At 43.3% G+C, this 17,327-nt stretch overlaps 2 protein-coding genes across 2 annotated transcripts in view; one reads left to right on the forward strand and one right to left on the reverse strand.

The window, feature by feature from the left end:
• The window catches only part of LOC117245655 (leucine-rich repeat and fibronectin type-III domain-containing protein 4), a 37,610-nt gene extending 35,731 nt beyond the window's left edge, over positions 1-1,879 (forward strand). Inside the window, exon 7 of the mRNA XM_078164184.1 lies at positions 405-1,879. Within this exon, the coding sequence (XP_078020310.1) occupies positions 405-1,746 (1,342 nt within the window). The 3' untranslated portion in view covers positions 1,747-1,879. The remainder of the gene's footprint in view (positions 1-404) is intronic.
• Positions 1-17,327, reverse strand: part of pcxb (pyruvate carboxylase b) — a 359,457-nt gene that overhangs the window by 144,851 nt on the left and 197,279 nt on the right. The window lies entirely within an intron of this gene.

Here is a 17,327-nt window from a genome sequence, read left to right on the forward strand (position 1 = left end):
CCTCTTTTTTAAATGTGAGGTCCCACAAAATGGCTTGACGTTTGCTTCTCGCAGGGATTCAAGTACGAGCACGCACACATACACACAGCCTTGCACTCCAAATGAGCAGACAGAGTTCTCTTTTCATGTTCCCTGGGCGCGCTCTCCATCAATAGCCTCATTTTCCCTCTCTCCCCCTCCTGCAGTATCCACTTCTGCGCTGTTTCTAGCCATCCTTGCAGCCCTCCTTTCCTCTGCTTCTTTTCCAATATTCAACCCTTTCTCCTTACTTCCACAATTGTTAGAATATTCGTGCTAAGCTTCGAGTTACTGCAGGTATTTTACATTTCACCACATAGCCCATGCACAGCATGCATGTGCATTTAACTGACCTCTATTTTTTTCTTTCTTTTGTCCCTCTTTAGAATTCTACCATCGACCAGTGACCGTTTCCTGTTGAAGAACTTGGTCTCAGGTGTGGACTATAACCTGTGTGTGCTGGCCATTTTTGATGACACAGTTACATCATTAGCAGCAACAAAAGTCCTGGGCTGTGCCACGTTCTCCACCAAGGATGTTTACCCAGCCTGCCGCTCTCTCCAAGCCCATTTCCTGGGCGGGACGCTGACCATATTGGTTGGCGGTGTTGTTGTCGTCACCCTGCTCGTGTTCACTGTGGCGCTTATGGTTCGCCACCGTGTCTGTAATCATGGCGACCACATGATATGCCATAATGGCAACACTGAGGCAGGAGGCGGGGCCTGTTGTCAGGGTGGAGGCGTAGGGGGCGGGGACAAAGGGGGAAACAGTAGTGGGTGTTACCAATCTAATGGTTCTGGGGACATGATGATGGTGGTCCTGCCCAATGGTCTGCCATCCAAGAGAGGAGGGGAAAAGGACAAGGAGAAGGACAAAGACAAAGAGAAGGAGAAGGAAGACGCTGATTCTGCTTCCTCTCTGCCTCCAAAACTCCCTCCAAAGCCCAGGCCCAAGCCTAAAGTCAACCTGGAGCAGTTTCTTTCAGCTGGGGGGGTTGTTTCCACAACAACAGGGGCAGGAAGTGAGATGGCATTGGTGGTGAGGCAAAGGAAGCTGGAGAAGGCACCGCCATACACCCCTGAAAGTGACAGAACTCCCCTCTACTATTCCCCTTCCCCTTCATCCACCCTGCCCCGTCAGTCACACTCCAGGGATCGCCCAAAACCCCGTCTGGAGCGAGAACTGACCAATCGTGCCAGTTTCTCTCTGGCTGCACCCCTAAGAGACTCAGATTTGTTGGACTGGAGAATCAGTCCCCGAGGCAGGGACAAATGGAACTCCTCACAGGCTTATCAGAGCCCCCTGTCCCCCCTAAGCCCTGCTTGTGGGACAGTTAGCAAACGGCGGCACTCGCTGGATATGGGCTCCTCTGTCGCCCTAGCGACTGATGCTGCTGCAACTGTTGCCAAGCGCTACGGTGCTGTGAATTATGCCAAGCGACTGAGCGTGATCTGGACGAGGCGGAGCCAGTCTCTCCATGGAATGCTGGTGCAGTGCGCCTCTACGACAAGCACAACGTCTTCGACGACCAGCGACGAGACTGAAAGCGGTGCCGGCTTTGGGGCTCGTTGTGAGTTCCAGCGGGGATACATTCACGCTTATAACACCACCAATTCCAACTCTAACACTGGGATTTCTACCGGGAAAGCAAGCAGTGTAAAAGACAGGGGCAGACAAACAGGGAAGGATGGAAGGAGTGCTGAAGAACTGGAGGAAAGTGTTGTGTAGGGGGATCTGGAATGTAAAGAAAAAAGTAAGAAGGACAAAGGGTCTGTGAGACTGTTTGAATGGGATCTTGATTTGAAGGGGGCAAGAGGTGGAGTCAGGAGAGAAACTGAGGGAGCACGACAGGAAAGATGAAGTGATTGCAGATGAGGAGGGGGAGGTTGTGAGTTTAGACGAAGGGACGAGAGTAAAATTGATTAGAGTCTCACTTGTGCTGCTGCTGCTGCAAAAAAAAAAAAGGACGTGAGGGGTACCTGGAAGTCACGTGAAGATTTTTAAGAGGCTCCTCAAGCTGACCTGAAGAGTGATGGGCGGAAAAATAAGTGTGGAGAGGGATGTGAGAGGAAAAGGGAAAAGTGGGAAAATTATAACAGTTGTGTGTTTTAAAATGGTCTTTAATAACTCAAAGCTGAACTTAAGATGTATTGGTTAATATTAAGTGATACAAGATAGGAAAAAAGTGACAACACAAAAACACAACTCAGAGAAATCACGACAAAGAGAGTGACAGCTGTAAGAACAGACAATGTCAGTGATATATATAGGCACAAAGGGAGAGACATAATCAAACAGGGGAACACATCAATAGAGCAACAGAACAAAGGTTATACAGCAGAGACAGAGATGGCGTGAGCTCAGCATGGATCTCAGTAAAGCCTTTACACTAATAGAACCAGACTCTTGCTAACACTTCAACTCTCCAGGGCCTCAGCCCCCACAACACCACGAGGGTTTACACTGGATCAAAAACAACAACACAACCGGTAATACTGGAGAGACACTCCTCTCTGACAGAAATACAACAGTAATAAAAATAAAATAAAATAAAAAATAAAAAAGAAGATTTGGATGACATAGTCCTGCTTTGTTATCTTGTTTTTGACTCCAACACTGATGGCCATTTTGAAACTCTTTTTCCAAAACACAATGAATGTGACTTTTATGTGTCCTCTGTGGCTGGACAATGATTTTGGCTTGCCGTGCCTGCGGATTATGGCAGCATAAATACAGAGCCGGGTGCATTGGACATGATCAATCGATACCGGCTGGAAAGAGCGAGTGCAGCACAGACATTATTAAAAGAAAGACATTGGGATTACAATGGAGTCGATATGGATTACAAAATGGAGGAGACAGGGATGCAGGATGGAACATATGCGCGTGTGCATTTCTGAAAGACAAGATCTTACTGGATGTCGGATGATAATGGACCAAACAAATGAATAATGCTAATGGATGCATAAGTGTGCATGCATTGACGGATCAGGGACAGGATGTGCGTACGTGTGCCTGTGTGTTGTTAGTGTGCACACATGTATATGAATGTTTGTGAGGGGCAATCCAGTCAACCAGACTCCATTTGTGTTTAATAAGGTTTAGCGCTTTCTGGACATGCTGTAAACGGAATAAATGTAAAAATTTGAGATTTGCGGTCCACCCAAAGTGAAGTTAAAAGCGAGTAAATCGCTATTTCCAGCAATGTAGCATGGTCAGAAAGCAGCAAGCATTACAGGGGGAATTTCAAATTCATTTTTTGTGACTTCAGACTCCTTTGTGCCACATGGATTCACTTTAAATCCAAACAGTGAATGTTTTCAGAAAGGAAGCAGATTTAAAAAAAAAAAAAAAAAGACAGAACCCCTATGGAAGCAACTAATGACACAAACTCTTCAAGACTTTGTAAAACTTAATATGGGATGACTGATCCAATGGCACACACCACAGAGACTCTTAAAAACTTCTATCAAAGAGAAAAAATGAAAAGAGAAAACTTGAAAGTACATATATATAGTATATATATATATAAAATGATGTTACTTGTCGCACCATGTGTTTCTGTTTTTCAAAGTTTTCTGGGGAATGATGTTAGGATCAAATACAAAAATATAAAAACGTGTGATTTTTTGTTTTAGGCAAAAAATCTTAATGATTAGAACATAAAAAAATGTTGATTATAACTAGGCAGAAAAAGATCAAAACAGATATTGAAGAAGCACACACAGCACAAAACACACTAACTGGCAAGCGCACACACCCCAAAAGATAGACACACACAAACAGATGCCTATAAAACAGAGCCAACTACATTAATAACAATGACTTTAACCATTACTGTTGTTTCCTTTCTGTTTTTATTTCATTTTGCCAAAGTCAATATTGTTCTCTGGACTTGATATAAATAATAAAAATTACATGTATGGAACAGAGACGGACTCATTAACAGGAGGAGGAAGTTGTGTGTCATGTGTGTTTGCCATGTGTTCATGGATGTTGCACAAAAGTGTGTATGTGTAAAAAGGATTTTACAGAATGACATTATTTGTCTGTGTTTTTGTGGTTTGGTAATCACAAAGTGCCGAAACCAAATTTTAAGACAATTGAGCACTGTTTAAATCAGCTATCTTTTTGTAACTTGGATACAGATAAACATAAACATGCTAGCTCCTTGGTTTCATTCGGATTTGATAAGAAATGTGAAGATGAGTCAGTCTGAAAATGTTCTGAGCTCAAGGCAAATTTGTGAGTCAAAGAGGCTGCATGTCTGTGTGGCAAAATGTTGTTAACATATCAGTCAGTGGAGTTGATTAGAAGGTAAGGGTGAACCTTCTTGAGGTAATTAAAAACAGCATATGAGACAGAAAAGATGGGATGAGAAAAACAGGGCATAAAAGAGAGGCAAAATGAAGAAAAGAGGGAGATCAATAGCTCCAAGAACAGATGGAAATGCATTTAGAAAAGACGAAAAAGATAAGAGTAAACAAAAAAGACTAAAAACAGAACAGATTTGATATGAAGCGTGGAATAGGAAAGAGGGCTGAAGTGACAACAAACAGATTGAGAAACAGTAAAAGAACTCCAAGCTGTCAGACTAATGGATCACGATTCTGATGCTTTGTTATTACCAACCATATCTGCTGGTTTCAGACGGTCTAACCATTACAAGAGCTTTTCACTGCTCCCTGCAGCTGAGTTAAACACTAATTTAGCAGGGAAGCAAAGGCCTGAGCTGGCAGCAATCTGCAACTGAACAGAGCTAATTAAACTTCTAAAAATATAGATGAGCAGAAGAAGAGACAGCAGTAAATTTGAAAACATGAACTAGCAAACATAAACATCCATTCAATTATCCGTTTTCTTTATTTGGGTCACGTGGCAACAGGTGAAACATGGTAGCCCAAACCTCCTTTTCCAAAGCCACATCGTTTAGCTCTTACTAGGGGATCCCAAGGAACTCCCAGGCTAGATGGGAAATGTAATCCCACCAGCATGTTCAGCGTTTGCCTCTGGTTCTCATCCCAGTGGATGTTCCCAGAATACCTCCATGGGGAGGCATCTGGGACCTAGGAATCCAACAGTGAGCTGAAAGGTACTGAATGCTGCACAGAGCTGCAGCCTGGCGTTCTTTCTCAGTTGCATCAGCATTATTAGCATTATAGGGAGTAATTTAATTCAAATATCAAAAGTAATGCTTAAAGGAAAATAAAGCCTCACATATGCGAAAAGAGAGAGAAAAGCAGAGAGGCATGTTTTCATTTTCTATTAAGCCCTTTGCGGACGCTGCTAAAAGCCCAAAATGGAGTGTGTGAAGGATGTGGGGAGGGAGAGAGGGGGGAATGTGAGAATGCTGACACACTTAGAAGATGGACAAATAGATGATGATGAGCAAGGGAGAGAGGGAGAGAAGTGAATGAAGAGGGAGGTCATTGTGTTAAGCTTTCAGAGTGTGTGTGTGTGTGTGTTTTGCTGAATGTGCTCATTTTGTGTGTTATTTTTGTCACGTAAGTCCTTTGCCAAAGTTTATTGCCAAGAAGATAAAAGATCCTCTCACCAGAGCAGGATCAAATGAGACAGGGTAACTGGTGTGTGTGGTGTTGTTTGTGCAACAAGGGTTAATATGTTCACCTGCCTCATGAGCTTTGCACATTAGACATCACCTGAGACAGTGTCCTAATTTGACGCCATCAAAAGTGACACCAGGAGAAATAAAGTAGAGAGGGAGAGTGTGTCCATGTGCGTGTGTGTGTCCCAGGACATCAGGTTGGAGGACAATTTGATTTGAAACTCATAAGTGGCCACATTAAAATCAGGACTGAGTCTGTGCTACTCACCTTTGAGAAAGAGAGAGTCAGTGGATGTGTGTGTGCACTTGTGTGTGACGGGCAAGAACAACACAGCGCAGCACACCACCCCTCCCTCTGCTTTCTCCGCCGAAGGCAAAACCCTGGCCCGATTTGACTAATTAAAAAAATGCTGAGTAACAAACATACATCTACACACAAACTCACCTTATAACACACGCATACACAAATATGCATATATATGCATTTACAAGATAACCTTGTGGCCGTCGAGGTTGCATGTTTCTGCGTGCACGTGTGTGTGAGTGTGCGAGTGTGTATATTTGTGTGTCTTGAAAGGCCACGGCTGCCTGTAGCCAAACTTCCTCTGACATTTGCAGTTATGATCAAGGTATGATGCATTCCCCTGCAGTCTGCTGAGTAACTGCTGACTCGGGTGCATCAAGAGTTTGCACCTCTTGCACTAGAAACCAGTCGGACCAGTTCTGCAACACGCTGATAGAGTAGAGTAGAAATCAGTTCAACCAGCTCTGCACCACAGTCAAAGGTACCAAGAAAATCACATCAAACTATGATTACTGACCAATGACATTACCATGGCAACTATGCAGCTGTGTCACGAATACAGTCTGAAATCATTAGCTGAACTCTTTTGATAAAGTCCTTAGAGCAGTACACAAGTCGAAAAATACAAAACAGCTGAATGGACCTCAGGTCTAAGAGATAATCCCTGAGTTCCTTTAGAACATGACTAAGCCTTCTATAACATGGCCGAGGCTCAAACTGACTTAATAAGTGCCGACATTGTAACTTACAGGGACACAACTCTATTGAGAAGAGAGACTGTAGTAATATTGCAAAAGAAATACTCAGACACTAAAAAACAGATTTGTATGAATTAATGGGCACATAAAAACAAAGAAAACACTATTTAAGAACAAATGTAGATTTCAGTTGAATATTGAGTTAAGATGAATTCAACCTTGATATCCTCTTGAACATTTAACATTGACTACAGAGCTTTTTAACTCTGCATGGCCGATAATATTTAAGAGATAACAAATGTGAAGATAAAAGAAATTGGTGGCCATGGAGAAGATAAATTTGTTTCTATTTGTCATTGTCAAAAAATGCTTTTAAAAATGAGCTCAGTATGGTAATGTCTTAAATCGCATTTATTCATTAGATGCAGTCTCCCACAAATATGCGACACATTTAGAACCCCTCAAAGGATGAAGTGGCAGTAGGAGACACATCTAATTAATCGCTTTAACTGAAATTGTCAGCAAGAGTTAGTGAATTTAAAGTAGTGTGAAAGAGTGAGACAGTTATTTTTAAATCTACAGCTACAAATAATACAATACACACAACCAAAAAACAGTTTTAACTTGAGAGGCTAGAAAATATATAAATCTTTCCTGCACTTGATTAAAATGTTACTTTTGAGTATAAAGCACTTTCACATTTTGACCTTCTGTTCTATAACAGACTTCATTATAATACATGACTGTTCTTTTACCATATGTGCATGTCATCTGGCTACAAGTGCACTACACTGTGCCATTTTAGTCTGTCTCTTTAAATTTCCTGTAAAGGTTTTCTGCAAAGCTCTTGAATTCTGGACCCTATTTAAAGGTATGCCGTGCAGAAATTGTCGGTTACTGTGTGTAAACAGTATAAGGAGTGAAAGTAAAAGCCAACCCAACAGAGATTATAACTGTATGAATCCATACAGTCTTCTTTGGAAAAATCCTGCACAGTATACCTTCAGGGATATTGTTCTTTGGAGTTGACAGCTCTTAATTTGAATGTTCCTGCATTAGCTGATGAACCATCATGCAACTCTATTGTTTGATATTCACAATAATGATGGTAACATAGCGCCACTTTGATACTTCAAACCAGTCTTGAACATATGGAATCCATGGCCAACCAGACATTAATCTGTGTTTCTGTCTTGTTTTTATTAATGTTTTTTCAGTTTACTATTTTGGGTAACCAGGCTCTGAGGAAAGTAGGCTCCAATGATGAGTACAGATTGTCAGAAGAGTGAATGATAAAGGCTGATGGCTACAGAAAGCTAATTTTGTGCAAGTGTTACCATGTTTTGATGGGATTCTCTGAGAATTACCATGTACTAATTCAAAGCATTTACAACATTTTTGCCTGGATGGTTCAGGCCGGCGGAGTAAAGACATACAGAAACTATCGTCTCCCTCTTAACATCACTTCATCATATGCTGGCAGTTACTGTTGAACTCAACGTTGTCAGGACTCCTCAACAACTCAGCATAGCGTGGGGAAGATGAGAGACAGTGGGAGAGTAGGAAAAGAGGATTGAAAGATGAGGAGATAGAGATAGAGAGATAGCAGAAGAGAGGTAGATAAAAGATTGACTGGAAATAGAGGAGCAAAGAGAGGGAGGGAGGTGGGAGTAGCTGTGAAGGCAGAGATCGATGAAGGAAGTGGGGAAGAGAACTGGAGTACTACAGCAGCAAAGGAGAGGGAAATTACCATTTGCTATATCTAAATACACGATAAAGAAAACCAGCTTCTACTTCTATTACTTTTTTTGGGTTCCTATAACTGCTGACAGACACTGGGCAGGAAGCAAGTATCCAATTTGTGTAAAACTGATACCCCCAAGTTGGGGTTTATTGTGGCGATAAACACCAGCATTAGCGATACCGCACACACCAACAGTCTCAGCTATAGTGTGTTTAATTATGCCCAGGTAGCTGAGTTAATTTGATAATGACATGCTACACAGAGCACCTTTAATGGAACAGATGTGAGAGGAAATGAAAGAGAAATAGAGATGACAGAAGACACAAAGAAGGAAGACAAAGGTGGAGAAGCGATGCTCAAACTAGAGAATTGCTAAAATGATAGAAGATGCCGAGCCTCCTACAAAGTTAAATGCATCATTTCCTCTCTCTCCGTCTTTCTCTTACTTTCTCTCCACTATCTTTAATTCAGCCGTCTATCTAATTTTCTCTCTCCCTCACCTTCACCGACTTCTCATTCAATTCTTTGTTCACCACATTCGCTCCTAATCTCCACCTCTCCCTGACCCCGTGCTCCTTCGCTTGCATCTCTCATTGTTTTGCCAGTTCGCTTCGGCTGTCTTTCACTCATTTTATTCTGCTCTCCGGACTGTGAGGAAATACTTTTAGTCTCTCGGTGTCATGCTCTCTTGAGGGATATTAACTGTCTTCTCTTTTTCCCTGAGTCTTTCCCTTTTTCTCTCTAATTTTAATGTATCTCATTGTCACTCTCACTTTTGGCTACCATGACAGTACCGCTCCACCTACCCACTCTTACAATTTCATATTAAAATTCATCTCTCCGCTTTTATTATATCACCCAAATATATTTTGGCATTTCATTTTTCTCCCCTCTGACCTTGTCCCTCTCCATTTTATTCCTTTGATTCATTTTCTCCTTTCCTCCCCACTCCTGCCTCTACCTAAATGCCCCTTTCATTTCTCTTGCTCAACAGCTGCATATTAAAATGTTTCCCCAGAGTCTGGCTGTAATTATTTGGTGTGACTACATACCTGAATGTAATGGTAAATGTAAGCAGATGAGGAAGAAGTACTCAGATATTTCACATAAGTACCATTAGTAATACCAGAGGGCAGAAAGACTATTAAATGTTAATTTCTATAAACAGATTTTGCATATGTATGCAGTATCAGATGGGACAAGATTTTGGTATCAGAAGTGTTTTGGTTTTCATTTGTAGCTTGGGTAGTATTGACAAATCATGTTTGAACAGCAGGTAACAGTCCGTGTACCAAGTACCAAGAGTAAACGTACTCATCATGCAAAATGTACCACTTTAAAATAATATATCTTATTGGATTATAATTGATGCATTATTGTGTACATCACTTTAATGTTGGCAGCTATTAAAGGCGGAGCTCATTTAAATCTATAATAATGCATCATAATTTATTAGTTGATTATCTTTATTGATTTTCTGAATCTGCAAACTAACTAATCTCTAAAATTATTAAATAAATGTAGTGGAGTAAAATGTACAGTGTTTCCCTCTGGGATGTAGTGTGAGTAGAAGTATTAAGTTAGATAAAAAAGAAATAGTCAAGTGAAATACAGGTACCTCAATATTGTGTTTAAGTATGGTACTTGAGCTACATTCCACCACTGATTATGCGGCAGATGTCTAACTGATGGCTTTTCAGTGAGTTAGTGTAGTGAACATGTTTGCAAAACTCAGATTTTAATGTAAAAATCCTCATGTTGAAACATATTAAAAGGGATTTTTCAACTTCATGCTGAAAAACAACAAGATTTATTCCATTCAGCAGCTCTCTCCTTCACCTCTGTCCTCACTCTTCTTCACACATATTTTTCCTCTCTTCTCGCCCACTCCTTATTCAGCCACTAAGTAAAAGAACATGTTATTGAGAGACAATGATGATCTCCCTTACTTTCAGTGACTATCCTCCCTCCTTATTCTCTCTAGATTTCTTCTGTCCAGCTCTAATTTCTAAATATTCTTCCAAGATCTGGTAAAAGTCATAAGAAATTAAAATGGTATTTGAGTTAGTTTGCAGACAAAAAGAAAAACATGTAGGAACAGAACATCTGACTTTTGCCAGATGCATTTATCCAATGTTACCTGCAGTATTATGAGTGCACATGCTTTTTATCCCAGTAGGAATAGAAGCCCTCCAGCAGTATTAGTGTCACCTTACCCTTCTAACCTAGCTATTGAGCTACACAAGGAATGGGACCCCTGACCATGGCAGCGTCAGTAAACTTTTTGCCAATTGAGCTATATGGAGGTGATGCGTTTTTCACACAGCCAAATGGACAGGCTCAGCGTGAGCTGTGGAGGCTACCATAGAAAGAATGTGAATTGTATTTGTCAGAGGGCAGTAGGCGGTTACAAAACCTTGGGGCTCATGCATGAGGTGTAAAGGTGGTGTTTACCTGATATCATTCTTGAAACACTACAATATAGATGACCTTGATAGCTGTATGGCGGGAGTTTCAGGATGTAATCAATTGCTGGTATGTCAAAGAAACATATACGTTCAATTTAAGATCAAGATTGCTGTTAGTACAAACAAAAGAAGATCTGTACAATCAGCACAGTTTCGAGGTGGACACCCAAGATTTGGGCCCCCATTCAGTATCTGACCAAATGTCTCTCCCTTGTTCCTGAGGTATGATTTGCATAACGGCCAGACAAGTGTTTTTGCAGAACATTATGTCACAGTGAAACTGACCTTTGGGATATTAAATGTCATCACGTCATCATTTTATCTTAGTAGACATCTGTGTGAAATTTTGTCATGCATAGCATACCAATTCTTGAGTTTTGGCCAAAAACATGTTTTATGACAACACAGTGACCTTGATGTTTGACCACCAAATTCTAATCAGCTCATCACTGAGTCCAAATGGATGTGTGTGCCAAATCTGAAGAAATTCCCTCAAGGCTATCCCATTCATGAGAATGGGACGGACGCAAGGTCACAGTTATCTTGACCTTTGATCACTAAATTCTAATAAGTTTATTGTTAACTCCAAGTGGACGTTTGTGCCAAATTTGAGGAAAGGGTATTCTTGAGATATCGTGTTCATGAGAATGAGATGGACGAGGTCACAGTCATCTTAACCTTTGACCCTTGACGACCAAAATCTAATCAGTTCTTCCTTGAGCCCAAGTGGATGTTCCCTCAAGGCGTTCTTGAGAAATCTCGTTCAAAAGAATGGGACAGACAGAAAGATGGACAACCTGGGAACATAATGCTTCCAGCCACGGCTATTGCCAGCCCAGAGGCATAAAAACTGCATGCTGCGTGTTTATATTTCCCCTTTGGATGATCAATTTCTTACATTAACAGTACAGCAAGTCACATTTTTGACCTGGATCTCTTCTCCACACTGTGCCCCAGATTCTGACATCAGATGCATCACTACAGAGGTACTTGCATTTTGCCAGTCCTCTCCTCATTCTGTGATACGCGGGCCTCTCTTGGCCGCTCTCTGCTACTCTCATCCTCTCTCCATCTTGCCATTTATCCAATTTCTGTCCCTTTCCCCAATTTTGTTCTTTCAGTACTTGCTTTCGATGGTCCTATGATTGTTTGCAGTTGTTTCCGCTCACTCCTTCGCTCGATCCCTTTCACCTCTGCCAGCTTTCCTCATTTAACTTGTGTCTTCTGTTGCAACTAGGGGAGTACTTCACTGACAGGCTCTCTTAGAAAACTTGAGAGAATTTCACTCCCTGATTCTTCAATGTCTTCTCTGTTCACCCCTCCACCTCTCCATCACTCATATTTCTTTCGTTCTCCCCATTTCCTTTCAGTATGCTCTATTTTGTTTCCCCTCACCTTTTTATTCCTGACATCGCTTCTTTTCTCGTATTTTGTCCCAGGTGTGATTTTGCCTTTTCCCCTCCTATTTCTTACTTCACCGCAGGGCCTCTCCTGCTCATCAGTAGCTCTCTGAACATCCCCGCCCACTGCCCATCTCTTCTTCACGTTTCCCCCGGAACAAGGAATGAAAAGGGAGCTTCCTGCCCTCTTTTCATCATTTTTCACTGCTCTTTCTCTCTGTCTGTCCTCCATGTGGCGATGCTACCACCTACTCCTCCCACTCAAGATCCCCGCGGGCTCCCTTTAGACTTCTGATCAGAGGGAGGGAGTGAAATTTTGTAACTCTTCTCATCTTGTGACATTCTGCGGTTTCTTTTCTGAGAGGGTGACGGTAGGAGATCTTGGTGTGTGTGCTTGTGTGTGAAAGACAGTGGCAAAGAATAAGAGACAGATACAGTGGGGTGTCATCTTTCAGGCTTTCAGCCTGTTTGCTAGAAAGCAAGCAACAGGGGAAGCGAAGAATAGGAGGCAAGAAAAGAGATCCAAAAAGAGGAGGAAAAGGTACAGAGTCAAAGTAAAAGAGAATAAGGAAGATGGGTGTCAATGAATGATATAAAGAAAAGAAGAAAGGGGAAAAGACATCAATAAATAATTGCCTAATACCCTCAGCATTGCTAGTGTTTGTCTCTTGCTTGCTAAGTGATTGCTACAAACATGCATGCTCACTCTGAGCTCTGCTAATAAACAAAAATTCCATACAAGCAGCTTACATTTGCCTTTTGTGGCTGCTCAATTAGGGAGGCTAAACCCCACAAATCCACTCCCATCTCTGAACTAACACTATTTACCACCACTAAAAACCTCAGAGAGTTGTATGTAAATCTCCCAAATACCTATGCCAAATTAGTTATATTAACAGCCACACCAATGTGGAGAAAACAGATGATTGTCACTCTCCATAATTCAGCTGCAAAATATAAGAGAAACAGGATCCAACTGTTGGTCTTACAACTTTGCCCCTGGCTCTACTGTTTACGATTCAACTGGGATCCAAACTAAGATAAAAATCTCACCCAGTCACCAAGGTTCCTGGAGACATACAGTAAGACCTCAGCTCAAGAAACACAGCTTTACAACCACTGGGAATCTCAGCTGAGCTATAATTGGTACTAACTGCTGAGAGAGGGGCCTTTAGCTTTTTAGTTGACAGCACCAGACAGTAAGCAATTTAACCTTTCTTCCTGTCTAGCCATGCCTAAAGGCCAAATACTGTGGGAGATTATTAGTATGAAATATTCAGCAGTTTGCTTCAGGTGGCTATTTCGGACCATAGTGCGTTGCTTTCCTCAGTGCTGCTAAATGCACCGCTCTTTTCCTAGTTGGCTGTATTAAAAGTTTGGTTAAATGTAGAACAGAGAGTCAAAAAGAGATACAGGAAATGGAAAGAGCCTGTTTTTCAGTTTATGGAAGGAAATACTATAAAATACAATGTTTATCCCCCCCCCCCCCCCCCTTCGCTCCGCTCCTGCCCTTCCCCCTCCCTCCTCCCTCTCCCCTCTCCCCGTCCCTCCTTGCTCCTCTCTCCCGGCCTCGGGCGGGCCCAGGGTCCTCCCCTGGGTTGGGGGGCCTGGTGTGGGGGCTGGGTGCTGCCCGCGGGGGGTGTTCTGGTGCTGCACAGTGTGGGCCTGCCTGTTGGTGTGCGGCCGGCGGTAGGGGGCGGGTCGGGTGCGCTGGGGATGCGGCTTTGGGTCTGTGGCGGTCTAGGGGGGTACTGGCGGGGTTGCGGGTTGGCCTGTGCTCCTGCGCGTCGGGGTTCAGGGGGGCTGGGTGGGGCCCGTCGTCCGTGCACCCTGGTGGCACGCCTCGTCCTTCTGCTGGGGGTCGATTTGCTGCGGGCGGTGTGGCCCAGGTCGGGACCATTGCGGGGGCCTGACGCTGCAGTTGCTTGGGGGGCGGGGTTAGGTGGGGGCCCGTTGGGTTTCCTTGGGGCCCACCTGGCCCGCTGTCCATGGGCGCTGGGGGCCTCGCAGCGCCGGGGTCTGGTTGGCGCCACCTCCTAGCCCCTCCCATCCATCCCTCCAGCCCTCGGGCCGGGCCTACACTGGCCTGGCCTCCTAAACCACATTTAGTTCACTCACCACACATTCCACAGTTTTAATGCACCACATACACTCACTCTTCGAGGTGCAGACCACGGATGGATTGGGGGGCTTCATGATGGGGCAGGCTATGGGACAGTGGTGTCCGGTAGCCCTCCATGCTGCCCCCCAGCCCATCCTTATCTGTTCTCCAATTTTAAGGCACCACATACACCTACATCTTGGGGGACAGATGGGAACAGGTTCCAGGTGCCTTATGGCTGCACGGGCTGCAGGACAGCAGTGTGCTGTAGCCATCAGCCTTGCCCCCACCTGTCTCCTATGTCCCTCAATTTTAATGCACCACATCACACTTATGGGCACTCACGTTCACATTCACGGTGTAGGGTTAATGTTTCTCCGTCAGGGATCGGAGAATCATAGTAAGAGGGGGGGTGGTGGGGCGGTCCGCGTCGGGCAGTGGGTGGGCGGGCCCTCCTGCCCCGCCTGTCTGGGGTGTGTTTCTGGCTCTCTCGGGGTGCCGGCCATCGCCGCCCTGGGTCCTTGGGCCTGCGTGGTGTCCTGCGGCCTCTGCAGCTCCCTGGTCTTGGGGTCTGGGCGCTCCTGCGGTCTTGGGGTGCCATACCGCCCCCCTTCCCCCGCAGGGCTGGCCCTGGACCCTGGTGATGGTTTTCATAAACACATTGGGAGGGTTCAAATACACGGATGCATGTTCGATACTTCAGCTCCGTGACGCATCGCAAAGAACCGATGGGATCACTCCAAAGGGGCCCACTTGCTTCTCAAACCTACCACACCGCGCTGGCAACTCTTCTCTGCAATCGGGCTTTCCCCCTCCACCAAGACTCTCACATTTTTGGTGTTCAGTATAGACTTCTCTTTTGTTTTTGTTTTTCAGTACAGTATAGTAGACATGTATATGTTTGTTTTTGATAATCTGCATGGAGCACAACCACCTCAAGGCCACAATACATCAGCTATACTGCCTGTTTCTCCCCCGTTTTTTTTCTTCGTTTGTTTGTTTATTTGTTTGTTTGTTTTTCCTCCTTCTTCTCCGCATCACTATATAACTCAGGACTTAAGCACCTGCCCCTTCCCCCTTGCTTGTTTCCTTACTTTTCCCCTGACACACTTTGGTGTATCACGGCCCTCTCTGGCTCATATTAGGAAGTTTTTCCAATAAAGGCTGATAGGCTAGTCTCCAGGGAGGGTGGGTGACAGTCACAACCACGCATTATGGGTATAAAATACTTGACTGCAAGATTAACAGTGCATCAATCTTCACAAGAAGCTTACACCCTTTAGTGGTGCTAAGCTATGAAGACCAATGCAGACAAGTAGGAAGGAAAAGAAAAGAAAAGAAAAAAGAAAAAAAAAAATACAATGTTTATTATCATCATGAGAGCGACCATATGAAAACATTACAACAGGAAGAACCTGCACACTGGAATACGAGTGCTTTTAAGTTTTATCATCAAAGCTTTGACCAAACAGAGGTCTTCCTCATTGCTATTTACCTGGGACATCAGAGAAAATGTACCACTGCTCTGATTCCTGTTTGCTGTACTTTCTTTTCACTTTTTGATTGTTCAAAACTTATGCCTAGTTGTTAGGGTGAACCATAGACTGTATATAACGATGGACAACACGTCTTTACTTGCTCCTAATGCACAAAAATTAAGTCAAAATATCCCAGATACGCCCACTGCCATCTTGCACTGCTGACTTTATGTAGAGCCATTGTCTGCGCAGTAGCAATCTCCGCGGAATTGAGTTCACGCCCACACAGCTGTCTGACCAATTGCTAGCGGCACCATTGATCGCAGGCACTTCAAAGGCACACACAGCTATCAATCATGATGTCAAACCCCCTTTTTATTGCATCAAATGACTAACTGTAACCAAACCCATCAGAAAATGAACATTTGAACGTACATCATGATAAGAATTCCCTTAAATTACAGAAACCACCCTTGGGAAAAATTTATCTGACTTGTGCGTCAATCTTATATTTTGGCCCATGTCCCACCTGCTAACATGAAGAGGGCGGGTTTCATGACCTATACCTCCCAGCCATCAGGGGGTGATCGAGATGTTTTGGCTTCACTTTTGGCGAGCTGCTATATCGTCCATCTTTATTATACAGTGTGTGACGTGTACATGACTATTCCAGCAGAATGTATGAACAGGTCCCATAACAGCGTTGTCCTTTGGTACAACAATTTAAGACAGTGTTTGTCTAGGCAGCTCGCAACAATTAGATCTAAAATAAAACCCAACTTTCACTTGAATCTGCGAGCAGAAGGCGTAATGGATTCATTCAGTCATTAAAGTCTTATGTATTGTACTCTGCAAAACAAACTATACAAGCAGACATTCTACAGTAAAGCAACTTTGCAGATGTTTGGGGAAAACTTGCCATAAAAAGCAAATGCGTTTTTGTTACCCCCTATCCTTGGAAAGAAGAAAAAAAACTAAAATAGATTTTAGAGTCTTATCGGCTGACACAATAGGTTGTCATTCATGTCTCTTGAGGTGAGGGCTGTATATATAATATCTGCAGCTATGTGGGTTGCATATTGTCATCTGTTGCATCTTAAGCCACAGCTTAGCTTGTGGTTGTTTAAGATCAAAGTGCTGTCAAACATCCGCAGCATTGAGACTACAAGGGGAACAGTGAAGCTTTAACAATGCCCCGTTGCCTTGCCAGCACCAGCACAAAGATACTGAAGAAAATGTATTACTTCCATGAAAAATTCAGAGTCTAACTGCATACAGAGATGTCAGACCTTGGCACATTGCTCAGCACCGCTCATAGCACTCTCTTCAAAGATGTACACCACCACTTGCCACAATAAAACCATTTGCTATTAACTTAGAACTTGGTGAGTTTGTTAAATTATGACGTCTCCTGCTATCATTGCGCAACATTGGCTTAAGCTTCTGCAACTACACACTTTAAAATCTCTGTAAAAATGAGAAGGGTTACAATAATAATACCACTGAGAGGAAAACAAAAATGTTTGATGCTGCACTTCCTCTCCCTGAAA

This window comes from Epinephelus lanceolatus, chromosome 22, assembly GCF_041903045.1.
Source record: "Epinephelus lanceolatus isolate andai-2023 chromosome 22, ASM4190304v1, whole genome shotgun sequence".
NCBI classification, from domain to species: Eukaryota; Metazoa; Chordata; class Actinopteri; order Perciformes; family Serranidae; genus Epinephelus; species Epinephelus lanceolatus.